The 20,234-nt window shown below is 46.1% G+C and overlaps 1 protein-coding gene across 4 annotated transcripts; it reads left to right on the top strand.

The window, feature by feature from the left end:
• Positions 1-254: 254 nt before the first annotated feature.
• TRIM25 (tripartite motif containing 25) lies at positions 255-20,089 on the top strand. 4 transcript variants are annotated; one of them, XM_081181363.1, is made up of 9 exons: positions 255-1,019; positions 2,586-2,681; positions 4,877-5,110; positions 6,035-6,191; positions 7,899-7,958; positions 8,206-8,298; positions 13,054-13,080; positions 14,784-14,891; positions 15,982-20,089. In XM_081181363.1, the coding sequence occupies exons 1-9, from the start codon at positions 387-389 to the stop codon at positions 16,509-16,511; spliced, it is 1,938 nt and encodes a 645-aa protein (XP_081037489.1). In that variant the 5' UTR covers positions 255-386; the 3' UTR covers positions 16,512-20,089. The 4 variants fall into 4 exon arrangements, with proteins under 4 accessions (XP_081037489.1, XP_081037491.1, XP_081037490.1 ...); XM_081181364.1 differs by having other exon boundaries at positions 256-1,019; positions 8,206-8,302; positions 13,061-13,080; XM_081181365.1 differs by lacking the exon at positions 7,899-7,958.
• The last annotated feature ends 145 nt before the right edge of the window (positions 20,090-20,234 follow it).

Genomic DNA, 20,234 nt, shown 5'->3' on the forward strand with positions numbered 1-20,234 from the left:
GTCTGAGATCGGCTGGGCTTACTCGCGAGCAAGCGGTGACACCTCATTCCCAACCCCGCACCCCTCCCCCCCCGCCCCGCCGCCGCGCAGGAATTGCCCGGGGACGAGCATAGGGCGAAATGCAAAGACGTCTCCCGTGCTTTTCCTTAAGCGGCGAAGGGGAGAAGAGCGAGACGCGAGCACGCGCCGGCGCCCCGCCCCGTCCAGGCGCGCCCCCGCCCTGCGGCTCTCCGGGCGGGGGGGCCACGTGATTTCCTGGAAAGAGGGCAAGGCGCTAGGTCTCTTTAAGTTTCGCTTTCCACTTTGCAAACGCTGCCAGTTGCTGCTACGGGCGGGTTGGACGGCGGGGTCCGCTTCTGTCTCCGTTCCTCTCGCGCGCCCCAGCCATGGCTCAGCTGCTGCGCGCGCCCTCGGCCCCTTCCCTGGTGGGCTTGGAAGAGGAGCTGACCTGCTCCATCTGCCTGTGCGTCTTCGAGAGCCCCGTGACCACCCCGTGCGGCCACAACTTCTGCCTGCCTTGCCTGGAGATGACCTGGTCGGGCTTGCTGCGGAACTTCTGCTGTCCTCAGTGCAGGAGCTCCTTCGACAGTCGCCCCGAGCTGAAGAAAAACACGGTCCTCTGCAGGGTGGTGGAGCAGTTCCAGAGCGCCCAAGGCGAGCCCGCCGAGAAGAAGAAAGGCCTTGGAGATGCCACCACCAAAACCACCACCACCACCACCAGCAGCCGCTCTTCGGTGGCCTGTGACAGTTGCCTGGAGAAGGTGGCTGACAAAACCTGCCTCACCTGCATGGCTTCCTTCTGCCCGGAGCACCTGCGGCCGCACCTGGAGAGCCCCGCCTTCAAGGGCCACCAGCTGGTGCCGCCGGTGAAGGACCTCCAGCGCCGGAAGTGCCAAACCCACCAGAAGCTCCTGGAGTTCTACTGCAAGGAGCACAACAGCTGCATCTGCTGTTTTTGCTTGGTCACGCACAAGGCGTGCGCCACCGTCCCCTTGCAAGAGGCCAAGGACGAGAAGGAGGTGAGACGGGGCCTTGGCCGGCTTCTGGCGCCGTCCAGGTGTACAGCCGCACCTTGGAAATCAAATGGAATCCGTTCCGGAAGTCCGTTCGACTTCAAAACATTCGGAAACCAAAGCGCGGCGTCTGATTGGCTGCAGGGAACTCCTGCAGCCAATCGGAAGCCCTGTCGGACGTTCGGCTTCCAAAAGAACGCTCGAAAACCGGAACAGTCACTTCCGGGTTTTGATCGTTCGGGAGCCAAGGCGTTTGAGATCCAAGGTACGACTGTATTGGATTCCCAAATCCTGTCAGCCCTGGCCAGCACAGCGAATGGTCAGAGGGGCGACATGGAGATTGTCATCTAAATTTGGAAGGCGTGTGGCCAGGGAAAGGCTGGTTTGTGTCGCAAATGTAACTCATGCGGCCTTGCAGTTAGGCAGTCGCCTGGTAGGCACAGAGGCAAGTGAGCAGGCTGGTTGAGGAGGGGCAGAGCACTATGGCTTGGCAGCAGAGCATGTGTTCATGGCGTCCGGGAAGGGGACGCAGTGGGCGAAAGGAGCCCACCATGTGCCAAGCCAGCTCTCAACCAAACGAGAACAGCACCAGCCCTGAGCTGCTTTGCGAAGCCTTGCAAAGCTGCTCAAGGAGGGCAGTGAGAGAAGCACGCTGTGTACCCTTCGATCCATGGACATAGCTAGGATTTATGTTGGAGGGCAGGACACCCGCTGGTCATCCACTGTCTGGCTCTGTCCAGCAGATTCAGAATGAACTGTCTCAACAACATTTCATTTCTTTTGACCCCAAGTGCTCAAAATCTTTCTACAATTTCTACCTTTAGTCAAGTATTTCTATTTATTTGCTTTATTGGTGGGGACAGCTGGCCCTCCTGCCCCCTGGCTATGCCCAGGGACTGGGCTCAAAGGGCATGCGGCTGTTGCATTTTTATCACGGCACCCTCCCCGGAGCCTAGCCTTGTGAAGTTATAGTTTCTATGCTGGGTGAAGAGGAGAGACAACTGGGCTGGTGGAGGAGGGAAGTCTGCTATTCAAAAATCACAATGTGAGGAAAACTGTGAAGCCAGCCAATGCCTCTACATAGCCCCCCCCCCCCGTTATTTCAGACATTGCAATATACAGTTGTACCTTGGTTGTCAAACGCCTTGGCATTCGGACATTTTGGCTTCTGAACGCCGCAAACCCGGAAGTGACTGTTCCAGTTTGCAAACGTTCTTTGGAACCCGAACGTCCGACGGGGCTTCCGATTGGCTGCAGGAGCTTCCTGTAGCCAATCGGAAGCCGTGCTTTGGTTTCCAAACGTTTGGGAAGTTGAACGGACTTCCGGAACAGATTCCATACGACCACTGTACTCGTATATTCCAACATTTAGCTGTTGATATACCACAACTTTAAAAAACAGGTATTGCCCAACCTTAGTCAGGAATGGTCAGGAAGTATAGGAGTTGCAGTGTGTTAATATCCGGAGGGAAGCGGGTTCCTCTTTTTTGCTCTAGAGCAGGAACGACGTGTCTGTGGATGTCGATAGCTGATCTGTACTCTTAAAGCGGAGCCTCTTTTATTCTCTTACAGTCCCAACTGAAGCAGAGACTAACGGAACTCTATGCTCTGAACGAGAAGGCGTTGCAGTCCTTGGACCAAGTGCGAGTGCAACAGAAGCAAACCAGTGTAAGAAATGATTCGTGTTTTCACAGCTTGCTTTTGATGAGAGGGGCGGGAGATTTGTGCACCACAAGCGACCCTCCTTGAGTTGAAAGGGAAGACCAAGATGGCGGATGTGAGCTTCTGTCAGCTGGTGGCCAGCTGGTTAACATCAGCCTGCCGTACCACAGTCTTACACTGCTGGTGGCAATAGATATTTTCTATTATCCCTGGAAACAGCTCACAAACGTGATGAAGCAGATTCATTTTCCTACTCGTATTGAAAGACTGCCCCTCAGTGAGGCCAAACTTAGATCCACAAAATGTTTAGGGGTATGCGTATCCCTGCGTCCCCCCCAGAAAAAAGCGCTCTGTGTGTGCGCGCGTGTGTATTATAATTATTATTAAATTTTCTAAATTACATTTCAGAATATTCATTTAAACAACCTTAAATGAATGACTTCCCTTCTTCTCTTTCCATGGTTCAATTTGCATTCCGTACATCCCTGCATATTTTACAACATGAACTAAATCATTCAGTAATCCAGTGTTACACCCATTAAATCTTATTTACAGAGTGTTTCTTTTTAAGGCACAACATGCAACAAAAGGTTGTTGTGTCTCCAAATAGGGCTCAGGTTTGGAAGCTGCCTTTTGGTATTTAGAACCTGACCATTTTATTATACCTGTAGAGCAGGTTGTAAGGGATGCTGGTGGCGCTGTGGTCTAAACCACTGAGCCTAGGACTTGCTGATCAGAAGGTCGGTGGTTCGAATCTCCATGACGGGGTGAGCTCCTGTTGTTTGGTCCCAGCTCCTGCCCACCTAGCAGTTTGAAAGCACGCCAAAGTGCAAGTAGATAAATAGGTACCACTCCAGCGGGAAGGTAAACGGTGTTTCCATGCACTGCTCTGGTTCGCCAGAAGCGGCTTACTCATGCTGGCCACATGACCCAGAAGCCGTACGTTGGTTCCCTTGGCCAATAAAGTGAGATGAGCGCCGCAACCCCAGAGTCGTCCACGACTGGACCTAACGATCAGGGGTCCCTTTACCTTTAGAGCAGGTTGTATGCTACCTCTGGAGGGTAGCAAAGGGGTCCTGCTTTCATTTCCTCCTGAAACACCCCTATGTAGTGCAGCAAGGGGCAGTCTTTCATTTAATCTTGCAGCATACATCTCTGCCCATCCCTTAGTAGAGGCATAGGCAAACTTGGCCTTCCAGATGTTTTGGGACTACAACTCCCATCATCCCTATCTAACAGGACCAGTGGTCAGGGATGATGGGAGTTGTAGTCCCAAAACATCTGGAGGGCTGAGTTTGCCTATGCCTGCCTTAGTACTTCCTGTAACTATGCTGGCGACTTGAGTAGACCCATTCCTTCTCTCCGTTCCCCACAGCCCCACCCTCCACCTCCGATTTCATCTACCATTTCCCTTCTTAACTGACACCACAACATTTCATACATCCTGGAAGCTCACGGTTATTTGTCAATCCCTTTTGGGTTTGTTTTTTTAAAGTTTTCTTTCTCATTTCCAATTTTTTCCTGTACCTTAGAAGTCTCTCCCTATTTGTACAGGTAACTCTTTTCCAAGCAAATAGGTACATGTCCTCTTGAGTGGGGAGTAGACAGAGAATATGCAGTTTATTAAATTTGTTTTTTTTAAAAAAAATAAAAATGCCTATTTTAAAACGCATGCTAAGGTCTTAGTGAATAAAACATTTCATTTTTTAAATAATAATTTTTATTAATTTTCAGTTTCAATCCAATAATAGCCTCATTATAACAAGACCAAATCATAATACAGTTACTAATACCAGTTGTTCAAATACCAAATTACATAATTTACGTGGCCTCCCGCATGCTAGAATTGATGGTTTGATTATTTTCTTTATTTCTGCGTTCCAAAATCTTACTAATTTCAATTACATTCTGGTCAAAATAATAATCCCTTATACAACTACTGCAGTATTAATAACTTCTATTTGTGTTGACATATTAGATGATTTATAGAACTAAAACATTTCAGAAAGCTGTGTTCAACATTCACCTGAGGCTCCAGCTTTCTTCTTCGTGATCCCCCACCTTTTTGCCATATAAAAATCTGACAACATTAAGCTTATTCAGTACTGATCATGTAGAGTTCTCATTTGGCCTAATTACCCATTATCACTTTCTCAACTCTTATTTCCAAATGCTTTTTTTTTTTTTTTTTGTCTCTTCAGGATACAGCTAATCGGAAGTTGGACCTGCTGAAGGCAGAATTCCTGGAAATTATTGCTTTAATTGAAGAGGAAGAAAAAGAAGCTGTGAAGAAAGTCCTAGCGGAGGAGAAAAGAGTCCAAGATAAATACGAATATGTCTATAAAGTGCTGGGTAAGAAGAAAACCGAAATCCAGGGAGCGAGAGACCAAATTGAAGTGACCTTGACAGAGGATGACGACATCACATTCTTAAAGGTAAACCTCTGTTTCCCTGAACCAGAGCCAGATTTAGGTTTGATGAGGCCACAAGCTACTGAAGGTAATGGGGCCCTTTATATGTCCAGCTGTCCTTTGTCAACTGTTTTTTGTGTTGAATATATGCTATATGGCAATTTATGGACCTTATAGGTCAATACACAACACTGTTGCTGTATATAGGTTTTATATTATTTGTTATTTATCTTATATTTTGGAAATGTATGTCCAGTTTTTTTCCCTTTAATTTTTTTGGGGGGCCCCGATAGAGTGGGGCCCTAAGCTATAGCTTGTTTAGCTTATGCATAAATCCGGCACTGCCCTGAACTCTGTTCGGTCCTGAACTGATTTCCTAGGGCAGCCTAGGCTTGGGTGCCACTATATTTTTCATCTGCGCAAACACTGCATGACAGCAGCTTCCTACGACTGCTGCTCCAGAGGGCAGTATGAGATGATAACTCCCTTCTAGACAAAGGTAAAAAGGTAAAGGAGCCCTGGACGGTTAAGTCCAGTCAAAGGCGACTATGGGGTTGCGGCACTCATCTCGCTTTCAGGCTGAGGGAGTCAGCGTTTGTCCACAGACAGCTTTCCGGGTCATGTGGCCAGCATGAATAAACTGCTTCTGGTCCAATGGGACACCGTGACAGAAGCCAGAGCGCACGGAAATGCCGTTTGCCTTCCTGCCACAGTGGTACCTATTTATCTACTTGCGCTGGTGTGCTTTAGAACTGCTAGGTTGGCAGGATCTGGGACAGAGCAATGGCAGCTCACCCTGTCGTGGGGATTTGAACCACTGACCTTCTGATCGGTAACCCCAAGAGGCTCAGTGGTTTAGACCACAGCGCCACCCGTGTCCAGACAGGAAGGACGAGTGACAGTGTGTAAGAGCAGAAATCCTCACAAGATCATCCACTTTTATTTCAGAAGGCAGCAAAACTCCGGCAGTTACCCATCAAAGATGTCTTCATACCTAAACTAGAACTGGATCAAAACTTGATACACACCGTTTATCAAAAAGCCTTTGGCCTCAAAGAAAACGTGAAACAGTTCTTGGCTCAACCCCAGGAGAAGAAAAAAGAAGGTACAGTGGTACCTCGGGTTACATACGCTTCAGGTTACAGACTCCGCTATCCCAGAAATAGTACCTCAGGTTAAGAACTTTGCTTCAGGGTGAGAACAGAAATCGTGCTCTGGCAGCGCGGCGGCAGCAGGAGGACCCATTAGCTAAAGTGGTGCTTCAGGTTAAGAACAGTTTCAGGTTAAGAACGGACCTCCGGAATGAATTAAGTACTTAAACTGAGGTACCACTGTACTTGGCCTGTTTTGTTTACTAGCATGTGTCTTTTGCTTATTGTATCTCAGTGCACACTGTATTAAAGTTTTAAAGACTAAATGGTTTTGATATATGAGAATCACAGGTCCAGGGTCTCTCGAACTACTGCTTATAACAACAGAAAACCATGCTTTTCTTAATTACCCATTAGGTATTAATGTGAATATGGGTGAAGGTGGGAGCCCGATTGATTTGTAAATTCTGCATAGTAACTGACTTGGAGTGAGGAGACCTAGGTTAGAAACACAGATATATATACTGTATTTTTCGCTCTATAGGACGCACCGGACCATAGGAGGGGGAGAACAGGGGAAAAAAAAATTTTTCTTGTTCTCCCCCTCTAAAACAAGGTGCGTTCAAGGTGCATTCACCCAAAGCCTCAGGCGGCTACCTTGGAAGCCTGGAGAGCGAGAGGGGTCGGTGCGCACTGACCCCTCTCGCTCTCCAGGCTTCAGTGAAGGCAACCCGAAGCCTCTGGAATGTGGCAGGAGTTCCCACTGGGCTCCGGAGGCTTCAGGTTCCTTTCGACCTGCTCTTTGGAGCTGGCGGGGGGAAGCGCTGCTTTCCACACCGCCAGCCCTAAAGACCAGGTCGGGGAGCAGCGCAAAGGCTGCACGGAGCCTTGCCGCTGTCCCCCGACCTTGTGAGGCTGGCAGTGGGGGGAAGCGCTGCTTTCCTCCACCGCCAGCCTCAAAGACCAGATCAGGGAGCAGCTCAAAGGCTGCATTCGCTCTATAGGATGCACACACATTTCTCCTTAATTTTTGGAGTGAAAAAGTGCGTCCTATAGAGCGAAAAATAGGGTAAGTTAGGTGCCAAAAGCTCCTTAAACCAGGGCTTCAGTCGCCAAAACAGAATGCCTAGTTGCCATTTTGGGGCAGCCAGCTCAAAAGTCGTATTTTGCAGTACAACTTTTTGGTTCCTGAAATTCATAATGATTGTGCAGGTAAAATACAACAGATAGAATTCTACAGGATGTGTTGCTAGTGTGTGAAAACGGTCAAGATCCATGGATCCCCAGGCATGTACCTGCAGGTGGGGGAGACGTCAGGCGCTATCCTGGCACCCAGGCATCTTCCCTTGGTTACATGTGTCTGATAGCCAGGTACAAAATGCGCCTGGCAAATTTCGAATGCTATTTGAATCCCTTGGTCCAGTCTGCTGGCCTCACACCTCTCTCTGTAAAATGGGTTTACAAATAGTGTCCCCGTTGCAGTGGCGATTCTGGCTAGCTTATTCTAACCAACTGAGCTATCCGTCCACCAGGAATAATTATGTCGGCACATCGCCTAGGAACAAATTTGGAACTGTTTGCCAAATAACTTTAGGCTACAGATCCAAACCATACCACCAGATGTGTACACCTGTGGTGTTGTTCCCAGGGGGAAACCAGGGCAAAGCACATCGTGAGAAACTGTGCATGTCCATACATGCACGCATATACTTTACTTTCAGGAGCCGCACAGTGGAAACCGAAGCCTTTTGTGCAGCCAGGGGGGGAAATTGCTGCATCTAGTAAGTGAAAATGCATGTGACCCCCCCTGCTGCTTGCTAAATTCTTTTTGCAGTAGCAAAGACACGTCTTAACTCCAGCCTTGGTTGCTAAGTGGGTGGAAGGTCCTACGACAGACTCATCGCTTCCAGTCATGCACATGCCCATTCCTCCTTTTGCCTGGCTGTCTTTTAAGATATGCAGCAAGATTCTTGCTTGCTGCAGAAGACCAGTATCACCACCCTTCTAACTGGTGTTTTCTTTTCAAAGGTGCACCAAAGAGAGATGACCCTCCATCAACATCTTCACAGGAGAAGAAGACAGAAGAAGATGCTGCTGCTGCTGCTGCTGCTGCTGCCACTAGTGAGTGTTGAGGACACAAATTACTATTGATAATTTCCAGAGCCTCTCGCTCTCTTTCTCCTCTTGTGTGAGCAAGCAGAGCTATTGAGATAAGAGGTTACAGGAAGCCAGGGGCTCCTCCCAAGTTTTCTTACATACGCAGCCTAAGTTGCTAATCTTTGAGAAGGTGGATATTTATTGTCTTTGGGCAGACAGCTATAATTGTTGGCCGTGGCCGACTCTGGGGTTGGGGCGCTCATCTCGCTTTATTGGCCAAGGGAGCCGGCATACAGCTTCCGGGTCATGTGGCCAGCATGACTAAGCCACTTCTGGCGAACCAGAGCAGCACACGGAAACGGCGTTTACCTTCCCGCCAGAGTGGTACCTATTTATCTACTTGCATTTTGACGTGCTTTCAAACTGCTTGGTTGGCAGGAGAAGGGACCGAGCAACCGGAGCTCACCCCGTCACGGGGATTCGAACCGCCGACCTTCTGATCGGCAAGTCCTAGGCTCTGTGGTTTAACCCACAGCGCCACCCGCGTCCCAGAGGACACTGGATTAGAAGGAGCCAAATTCAAACCCTCACTCTGATGTGAAATTCATAGAATAACCTTGGGCAGGCTAGACGTTCTTGGCCTCACCTACTTTGCAAGGTTGTTGGGAGGATTAAATGGGAGAGATTTGTGTATGCCCCCTTGAGCTCCTTGGGGGAAAGGTGGAACAATAACAACGAATCATTTTGGAAATAATAATAATAATACTTCGCTCATCTGGCTGGGTTGCCCCAGCCACTGCAGATTTTGGATTCTAAGATAACGGCAGAGGGCCTGCACACTTTATTTATTTACTTATTTATTTTATAAAGTTTTTTATTAGATTTTAACAATGCAAAGTATAAAAGAAAAAATACAAAGACAAAGACAATAAGAATATAAAGACACAAAGTACATACTACAAAATACAACAATACAAACATTAAGCACAAAGATACAAAATGCAAAAATACATACATTAAAAACTAATAATAAAAAGAAAAAAGCACATATAGGAAAAACACAAAAATTCCCTCTTTCTTAATTTTACATCTTAAATTCACATATTTTCCTGACTTCCTCACGTCCCCCGTTCTTGTATCCCTTTTAAAAATTGGTTCAGCAAATTCATGGCCCATTAATTTATCTGTTGTTGGTTTAATCTTAAATTTTACCTTGTTGCTAGAACCCTAGCATTTCACTTTAAAGCCTGTTTGTTGCAAGTCTAACTCTGGAAATGTCCCTAGATTTGAATACGCCACTCCCTCTCTGCCCAAGCAGTGCTTGAGACTCTCCATGTTATTTTTTAAAAAATCTTATTGATTTTTCACCCAAAAACTTTACAAATTTTAACATAAACCACATGCTTCTTTTCCCATTGATTTCCCATCTTCCCTTTCCACAATTTTCATATTCTTTACCTTTAAATGGTGCACATTTCACCTATAGAATTCAAGACATCCGCTTACCTTAATAATTCATACAGTCGTACCTTCGAAGCCGAATGCCTTGGCTCCCGATCAGGTCGGCTCTCGAACGATCGAAACCCAGAAGTGAGTGTTCTGGTTTTCGAACGATTTTTGGAAGCCAAACCTCTGGCGCGGCTTCTGATTGGCTGCAGGACGCTCCTGCAGCCAATTGGAAGCCGCGCTTTGGTTTCTGAACGGCTCCTGAATGTGTTCTGTTTGAAAACCAAGGTAACACTGTATTTCAAATCCTACTCGCATCTGTTTTTCTCGCTGTAAAGGTAAAGGGTAAAGGGACCCCTGACCATTAGGTCTAGTCGTAGCTGACTCTGGGGTTGCGGCACTCATCTCGCTTTCCAGGCCGAGGGAGCCAGCGTACAGCTTCCGGGTCATGTGGCCAGCATGACTAAGCTGCTTCTGGTGAACCAGAGCAGCGCACGGAAACGCCGTTTACCTTCCCGCTGGAGCAGTACCTGTTTATCTACTTGCACTTTGATGTGATTTTGAACTGCTATGTTGGCAGGAGCTGGGACCAAGCAACTGGAGCTCACCCCGTGGTGGGGATTCGAACCGCCGACCTTCTGATTGGCAAGCCCTAGGCTCTGTGGTTTAACCCACAGCGCCACCCGCTTCCCTTTTCTCGCTGTAGGGAACTCTTTAAATATGTCTCGAGTCCTCAAGGAATTTTTCATCAAGAGACCCTCTTACGTTACTGCTCCCCCTCTTCTCCCTAGCTTCCTCTAGGCGGTGCTGTTATAAATATACCGTATTTTTCGCTCTATAGGACGCACTTTTTCCCCTTCAAAAATGAAGGGGAAATGTGTGTGCGTCCTATGGAGCGAAGACGCCATAGCCCCGCGACCCTCTCCCGGCTGGAGAGGTGACGCGCGGCTATGGCAGGAGCCTCTCCGCTGCGCCTTTCCGCTGCTCCCTGACCTGCTCTTTGGGGCTGGTGGTGGGCTTCCCCCCGCCAGCCCCAAAGAGCAGGTCGAAAGGAACCTGAAGTCTGGAGAGCGAGAGGGGTCAGTGCACACCGATCCCTCTCGCTCTCCAGGCTTTCAAGGTAGCCGCCTGAACGCACCTTAAACGGCACCTTGTTTTAGAGCGGGAAAACAAGAGGGGGAAAGTTCTCCCCCTCTCTATGCAGCGCCTCCTGCCGCTTCACTGAAGGGGCGCTGGGCAGAGAGGGGGAGATTTTTTTTTCTTGTTCTCCCCCCTCTAAAACAAAGTGCGTCCTATTGTCCTGTGCGTCCTATGGTGCGAAAAATACGGTAAGCTCCTTGGCGCAGGCAGCATCTCTTGTGCTGTTCTGCATACCTGATGGTAAAAGGGCGTTTCGGTTGCCAAAGTCCAACGGTGATTGTGGCCCCGTTGTTTCCTTGTGTGCAGCACGCCTTATTTCCCAGGTGATGACCTGGGATTTGCCCTTTGTTTGACATTCGCTGCCTCCACCCATTATGTTTGCTCAGAAAAAAAGCATACCTGGTTACTGCAGTAAATAAGGCGTGAGGTTACTGAAGATTGATTGGCGGGCTCCTTTCCCCGCCCATTTTTCACGATGATACTGTTGAATAGCATGCAATTTCTTCCCCAACTCTGCTTGCTTTTAAGAAGGAAGATTCTTTCCAAAATGAAGTATGTGTCTGCTGCTGTAAGCTCTGCCGCTTCTTTTCTGATTAAAAACAAGGCTATAAAAACAACAGTTTATAAGTTATTACATCGGTACCTCGGGTTAAGTACTTAATTCGTTCCGGAGGTCTGTTCTTAACCTGAAACTGTTCATTACCTGAAGCACCGCTTTAGCTAATGGGGCCTCCAGCTGCCGCCGCGCTGCCAGAGCACAATTTCTGTTCTCATCCTGAAGCAAAGTTCTTAACCCAAGGTACTATTTCTGGGTTACCGGAGTCTGTAACCTGAAGCGTATGTAACCCAAGGTACCACTGTACTTATACCTCGCCCGTCTGGCTGGGTTTCCCCAGCCACTCTGGGAGGCTATCAACAGGAGATTAAAAATACATTAAAAAACTTCCCTAAGCAGGGCTGCCTTCAGATGTCCATTAAAAATAATAATAATAATTTATTACTATATGTAATGCAGTGGTACCTCGGGTTACATACGCTTCAGGTTACATACGCTTCAGGTTACAGACTCCGCTAACTCAGAAATAGTACCTCGGGTTAAGAACTTTGCTTCAGGATAAGAACAGAAATCATGCTCCGGCGGCGTGGCGGCAGCAGGAGGCCCCATTAGCTAAAGCGGTGCTTCAGGTTAAGAACAGTTTCAGGTTAAGAACGGACCTCCGGAACGAATTAAATACTTAACCCGAGGTACCACGGTATTATTATTATTATTCATTTATATGCCGCCATTTGACTGGGTTCAGGGAAGTTTTTAATGTATGATATTTTAGTGTTTTTTTGGTTTCTATGGAACCCGCCCAGAGTGGCTGGGGAAACCCAGCCAGATGGGCAGGGTACAAATAATAAATTATTATTATTATTATTATTATTATTATTATTATTATTATTATTATTATTATGGGTTGTCCCAGCCACTCTGGGCGGCTCCCGACAGAATGTTAAAACACAATAAAACATTAGACATTAAAAACTTCCCTGTGCACGAGTCCTTTGCGAGCATCAGCAATGGGTGTCATGTTGCATCACTCCCTTTTCCTTTTTGTTGTGCTTCCTGTGTTGTTGGCGGAACACCTGCCCTGCCGACTGCCCAGTCCCCCCCCCCCAACCTATTATTAGCCAAATCACCAGAATCAAGTCACAAGTTCACTGGCATTTCTTTTGAAGAATACCACCCGCAAGGTAACACATGGTAGCTTATAACGAGTGTGAAGTTTGAAGAGGTTTTTCCTTTTTTTAATGTAGAAAAATGGATGATCAAAGGCAGATAAATTTAGATAACCAGGAGAGACTGAGGAAGATGGCAGAATGGAACATGGTTCAATAAAAACATGGAGGGGGCTGCCAAAAGAACAAGAAGTTTACATTTTAGAGTGGAAAAGAAAACGGTTAGATTTGTTTGGGGCCTGCCTTAAACCTGCTGCAGAATGGGATGTCGGAGGTAGACTGGACTTCAGCTGGAGAAATTCAACTCTTGAATGAAAATAAGTTTCAGTGACTCTTCCAGATGGCAAACCTCTAGTTGCAAGGCACAGGTGCTCCATTCTTAGCATACGCTGAGGTTGCTTTTTTAAAAAATATATTGTTTCATTATGTTCCCTAGTAACCACAACTGTTTCATTTTTCCTTTTTTTTCAGAGCAGAGAAGGCGACCTGCTAAACGATGTAAGTTCACTCTTGCAAAAATTGCATTGCCTTGCTTAAAAGTTGAGGAATAGCTGACCTGTCTTTTGAGCCTGGTGTCACAAGAGTGCTCTTCACACATTTACCTAGATGTGTGGGGCACCTTGACTCATGGCTCTATCCATAAAGTATCCCTGCCAACATCCTGTATATGTGGTTCTAAGCTAACAACGTCCTAAGCATATATCTCAGCTGGTAAAGCGGTGCATCTTCAGTATCTGACAAAAAGTTGTACAATGAGGATGACGGTTGCACTTCTGTGGGAAAGGAATTCTACAGTTCGGAGGGTTGTAAGCTAATTCTACGTTCTAAACTCTCTACAGTCATACCCTGGATTCTGAATGCCTTGGTACTAGAATGTTTTGGCCCTCAAATGCCACAATCCCGGAAGTGACTGTTGCGGTTTTCGAACGTTCTTTTGGAACCCAAACGTCTGATGGGGCTTCCGAGGCTTCTGATTGGCTGCAGGAACTTCGGGTGGCCAATCAGAAGCCACGCTTTGGTTTCCGAATGTTTTGGAAGTTGAACGGACTTCCGGAACGGATTCCGTTCGACTTCCAAGGTACGACTGTATTGATTTTAAATTATATCATTGTTTTGCTGTAAGTTGTTTGTGGTTGGTTAGAAACCTGGCAAATGAATAAATGTTTCTCATGTTAACTCCTACTAAAGTTTCTGCGAACCAAATCATATTTCAAATGTGATCAAGCCACCAGAGGGAGTATTAGAGGCACGTAGCGGTCAGGTGAAGCAGACTTGAGAGTCTGCGTAAATTGATTGCTAGGAAAGCATCCTGGCTATGCTACCATGGGCAGTGAACGAAATGGAGCCAAGATCCATTTGCTTGCATTATGTACTGCCTTTCCAAGCAAAAGCATTTTTGTAAAACAGATGAAGACTCGGCTTTCTTCTTCTGAAAGTTAACTGTTTCGTCTTGCCTTGGACAAGAGGGTTCAGCCTGAGGAGCGTCTAAATGTTAGGAAACAGATCTACTGCAAAACTCGGGAGAGATCTTCCAGTAAATTCTGATCTTCTTTCTGCCCACCTTTCTCCTAGAAGACTCGGAGGTGTAGGGAAAATAAGGATGTTTTAAAGGAGCTCTGAAGTGTTACTGAACACAAGGACCAGGGAATGGAAGTGTTTTAAGTGATTGAAAAAGGACCTTGGTCTTTTCCTCACCTGGGTTACATGGTGTTCAGCGGCTCCTGGCTCTTGATAATAATAATAATAATAATAATAATAATAATAATAATAATAATAATAATAATAATAAAAATAATAAAAATAATAAAAATAAAAAATTTATACCCCGCCCATTTGGCTGGGTTTCCTCAGCCACTCGGTGGCTCCCAACAGAATATTAATAATAATAAAAAAGTGATAAAACATCAAACATTAAAAACTTCCCTAAGATTATCAAAGTTTCCTGCTTTCCAGTTCAACAGCTGTTCCTGGAATAGCGTGCAATCTTAAACCCAGTTGTATGACGAAAAGACCCTTCAGAATCAAGGCGACTTAACTTTTGAATGAATTTGGCTGTAAGATTCTGTTTGTGCAACCTGTGTGGTAGAGTTGAATGAAACCTTGCAGAAATTAAGTTGCCCTGTTTTGGTGACGGTTGTTTAAAATGTGAGTATTGTAAAAAAATAAATCATCACCCGACTCCATTTCCCTCCCTTCCCCAGCACAAAGTCCCACCCAGAGAGGACGAAGTTCTAGCAGGCCTCAAGCTGGGATTCCGTCGATAACTCTGGAAAGCTTTTTAAGTAAATCCCGAGAAGAGCTTTTGGAATGTAAGTCACCTGATTCTGTGTATGCAAATTTAGTTCCCAGAATTCCATCACGCTCTCAACATTCTGTCACATTGTTTTGGACTGGAAAGGTCCAGTGTTTTTTTTTTTTTTAAGTATACACTAGTGGCCAAAATTGTGGAAACCTTTTGGGGAAAGTGTCTTTCCGAGGTTTGATGGCTCATAACACCTAATTGGCTCTCTAAACACTCATGCTCATTGGCTACATTCACCCTAAACAAGTTGTGCTTCCTTTTTCTGAATAAATAAATAATAAAAAAAAATTGTCCAGTAGCACCTTAGAGACCATCTAAGTTTGTTCTGGGTATAAGCTTTTGTGTGCATGCACACTTCTTCAGATACTCTAAAGTCACCAGACCCTTATATATAGTGGGAGGGTGGGGTGGGGTATTTCTCAGAAGGGTAGTAGGAGATGGGTGATTGGCTCAATGGGTATGGGAAATTCCTTTTTCTGGTTATTTGGCTATAATGTTTGACAGAATTCAGATAACTGAACAAACCTTGCTGCATTACATTCTTCATTAAATTACAGTGGTACCTCGGGTTACATACGCTTCAGGTTACAGATGCTTCAGGTTACAGACTCCGCTAACCCAGAAATAGTACCTCGGGTTAAGAACTTTGCTTCAGGATGAGAACAGAAATTGTGCTCCAGCAGCATGGCGGCAGCAGGAGGCCCCATTAGCTAAAGTTGTGCTTCAGGTTAAGAACAGTTTCAGGTTAAGAACGGACCTCCGGAACGAATTAAGTACTTAACCCGAGGTACCACTGTATATTTCCATTGATGTAGAATTTTATGGTATTTCTCCAAAAATAGTGGTGTTATAAGCCATGAAACCTCAGAAATTTCCCAAAAGGTTTCCACAATTTTGGCCACTAATGTATGGGTCCCGTCCCCGTTCTCACACACTTTGTTTCTTTTTCCTCACACTATCTTTGTATAAATGAAATTCTCTTAATAGCAAAGACTATCGTGCTCTTCTTCCCCAACCTTCCTCAATTTCCCCTCTTGCTCTGTAAAATATCAGGTGGCCGTTCTTCTCACTTCTCCCCTGAACTTCCTTCTCCGCAGTTGCGACAAAATTCACTCTGGATTTCAACACCGCCCACAAGAAAGTGCTGCTCTCTGAGAGGAACACCAAGATATCCGTGTCGGAAACTCCTCAGAATTACCCCCACCACCCTCAGCGCTTCACCTACTGCTCCCAGGTGGTGGCCTTCCAGTGTTTCAAGCGGGGCATCCATTACTGGGAAGTGGAGCTGGAGCACAACACCTTCTGCGGGGTCGGCGTCTGCTATGGGAGCATGGCAAGGCAGGGGGCGGAGAGCCGCCTGGGGCGTAACGGCAGCTCCTGGTGCATCGAGTGGTTCAACTCCAGGATCTCGGCCTGGCACAACGACGTCGAGAAATGCCTGCCCAACACCAAGCTGAAGAAGATTGGCGTCTTGCTGAATTACGACGGCGGCTTCGTCATTTTCTTCGGCGTCGGCGAGAAACTCATCCTGCTCTACAAATTCCGGGCGCAGTTCACGGAAGCGCTCTATCCAGCGTTCTGGGTGTTCTCCAGCGGGACCACTATCTCGCTGTGCCAGCTGAAGTGAAGAACGGAACCGCCACCATTTGCTTTGCTCACATAGGGCCTGTCCAAATGTTAACTCGTCTCTCTCTCTCTCTCTCTCTCTCTCTCTCTCTCTCTCTCTCTGTGTGTGTGTGTGTCTGTCTGTCTGTCTGTCTATCTGTCTCTCAGAATCCTTGGCTTCAAAGTAAAAGTTCACCCTTTTGAAACTTGACCTTGCTTTCTGGGAATCTGAGAGCTACTAAATCAAAGCCACAATCCACTAAGAATATTGCCTTGCAGAAGCCTCTCTGAGAGTGTCCTTAGGAAGCTTTCAGAGGTGTTTTCCTGTTGCGCTTTCGGTGGACTGTATTCCTCAGGCACACAGAACTCCTGGCACGCGTTCCATGCAAGTCTGGGGCAGGTCTGAGCAGACGCCTGCCTTGCATTGCTTCTGCCTCCATCCCTAACACGCTGTCAGGACTTCCGAGCACAGGATATCTAAGGTGTATCCCCACTGCTGTGTCCCTGCCGGAAGAATTCAGTTCTTGCCATATGGGCACTGGCACATTCCCAATCTCACTGTCTCAGGCAGATCAGGCTTCAAACAGATTTCTCTTTGAAATAGTCCGTTGTGATGCTTAGGGCAGTAACGTCCATTGGGAGTTGTGTTTTGATAAACAAGAACAGCGCAGGACTGTGGAGGTGGTTGGGCATTCCTGTATCCGATATTGCTAATTCTGCTCTTGAAGAAGAGCAGGGGCAATCAGTTTCCTATCGCTGCATGGAGGAGGGATGTGAAAACAGTCTCTTCAGACTAACTACCCATGATATCATGAAAGGAACCCACCCACCTCCCTTCAATTGCTTGTAGCATCTATGAAGATGCAGATAAGCCTCTCAGCTCAATTCGTTTCTTTGGAGTCATGGGAACTTAAGGAGCTGATGCTGTTGGAGGCTTTGAACCATATTCAGCATGTCAGGACAGGAAGGTTGGACAGGAAGTGCTCGTGTTTTGGTTGCACTTCCTGGTCAGAGACCCTTGCTGAAGGGGAACGGCTTCCTTTAGAACAACAACAAGACATCACCAGCAGCAGTCCATGCTTCACACCCTCTGTCTCATTGACCGCTTGGAATAAAGCACTTCACTTCTCATCCTGGTCCTTGAAAATCTTAGCTGCGGCATTTTTTCTGATTTTTGAGGTATTGGGAAGAGGCTGTGGGTGAAATGTGAGATCTTTCAGGCTAGTCTGGTAGATGGAATTTTCTGCTCTTCACTGTTGGAGGAGATTTTGATTCCTCTTGTTGGACATTCAGTTCTCCAAGGGCAGACTTTGATAGTGTTTTGACTTAAAAGATCACTAGTGTGAAGAACCAGCATGCCCAACATGGATCATGTGTCTGAGTGATCCCTCCTAGTGGGTGTTTCAGACTTAATGTGTGATCTGCCAGTCAGCAAACTGGGAAGCACCTGAAGAAGCTGGAAAACTAAGATTTTCTAGTCAACATCCTTAGCATTCCTATGTCTTAGATTTCTTTATTTGATACCTGCTGCCGTGTCTTTCCGACAGTTACACACCATAAGCAATTGAAGAGAAGTTTGCAACACTCTTTATTAAAGAGGAACAAGCTGGAGGCACTGCTAAGGTCTTTAGAAAATGTGTGTTTTGTACTGTTGCTAGTAGGCAACACGTTTGGCCTTTCTGGGGCCAGAACACACACACTTTGCAAAGATGCTTTTGACCAAATCTCTTGCCTTGAAGCTCTCCAGTTTAGAAGCCTCACATGCCAGGGGTCTTCTGGCAGAGGCGAAATGAAAACTGAGAAGCATCGATGCTAGGCATGAGCTGCGACCTCTGGAGAAAGCCTGAGATAATAGCAAAGTGCCACGGCAAGTTGGCCCACATGTTTAAGAATCAAGCCATGGGTTTCTTCCCGTAGTCAAAGGATCGAGGGATAACACACTGTTGGGAAATAATTCCTTTCCAAATACTCCAAGCAGTGTCATCTCTGAATCCCTACTGCTAGCTGGGCTTTTGCACCAAACGACTCTTCTTCAGAATAGTCCAGGAATCTGAGGCCCAAGATACTGAGACCCTCTGTGGAGCTTATGAAAATGTAGTAGATCGTTGGCCCTCTTCCAGAAAACCCCAAGGAAGTTCAAGAAAGCCAGGAAAGAGTGATGAATGAGCTGAAAACAAAGTAGGGTGTGAGGCAGACAAGGGGAACACCACTGCGTTAAGCCGTGGTGTGACTTTGAAACAAAATACATAATAAACTTGAGGTAATGGAAGAATTGCTAGGGTGGAAGAATTGCTGGAATAGAGATCTGATTATTCTTCTCCAGCCTAGCAAAACCTTGGTGTTCAGGAGCTCTGGGACCACATTTCCCCCTAATGATCCATGCCTATGTATTGTAGGATCTGAGGACATCATCTCCCTCCATAGAGAGAATTTTGGGTGTGTATCCTTTTTCTCATAAGGCCTACTAACTTCTTCTTTTTTTGTAGAAGTGTCCTTGGGGACTACTTTCTCAAATGAGTTGGGTATTTTACTTTAGGTATTCTTCCTACAAATGCTCATGGGCTCTTGACACACTTTTCCATGTGTTTAAATAACCCACAAGCTATAAAGCGCAGTAGAACCAGTTCCCCTTATCCAAACTTTGTGTGGTTTGGGATGCTTCCTACAGTGACTTGGTTGATGCCCAGCTGCCCTTCTGCTCTCATTACGATCTAGCTTCTTTGATCTTTGCTGAAATCTTCTGATTATGTTGCAATGGGGTTTGAGATGATGATCTTTGGGAATCTCACTACTTTTAGTCTTTTGCCTGGCACAAATATTGACCACTGGCTAAAAGTTGATCACTGTTTTTGATTGTTGAGATAAAAATGAAAGGTAATCTGTTTCTTCTTAGGTTAAGTCTTGTTTCCTAGCCTAGAATACCATTGGGGGGTGCTATGGCAAGACAGGCAGTAGAATAATACTAATGGATCCAGTCAAGCAAAAATTAAACGTATTATGTCCTATTGGTTTTGAGTGGAAAGATGCTGAGCCTCATTTTTCAACTCTGCCTTGATAATCAGTGATACAATTTGATTTTCTGCTGTTGTTTTCCCAGACCAGATGAAACCCTTCACCGAAAAGCAATGTTTGCCTAGCAGTGTGGCTGTGTTTACATGGATACGTGGTTGGCTCACTTATAATAATCTAGTATCTAAGCTACCAATTTCTGCCCAGTTTTTCGGTGTAGTAAATGAAATGAAAGCTTATCTTGTCTGCAACACTACTGGGAAATAACTTCAGCAAGCTTGGAAGCTTGTATAGAAGAACAGAACATAAAAATCAAAATCTAGCTAATGTTTCTTCTAGTTCAGATTGCGAACCATGTTGGTCTGTGGGTTGTTTTTAAGAAGCAGAGGTTAAAAATAAGAGAGTGAATGTTTTTGGCATTCCTCCTTTTTTGCCACTGGGCTGCCTTTGTGATTGGCCCATTACAGTGTCAGGCAAGACTCTGCCAAATGTAATGTTGCAATGTATACAAGACTGCACAGCTTTTGTCTTGCAGGTTGGCTTGATGTTCATTAAGTGAAAATTCAATAAAGTTTGATTTTATGATCGTTACCGCGGAGTGATGATTGTTGGAAAAGACAACCTGCTGCCTCTGCTGGGGAATGAACATGGGTTTAACATTAATCCCGAAAACTTGATTCACTTGTAGGGAATCTTAATTGAAAGCAGCGGGACCTCCATCAAGTAATGCCAGTGA

The sequence above is a fragment of the Podarcis bocagei genome (assembly GCF_964188305.1).
Source record: "Podarcis bocagei genome assembly, chromosome: 2".
Classification (NCBI taxonomy): domain Eukaryota; kingdom Metazoa; phylum Chordata; class Lepidosauria; order Squamata; family Lacertidae; genus Podarcis; species Podarcis bocagei.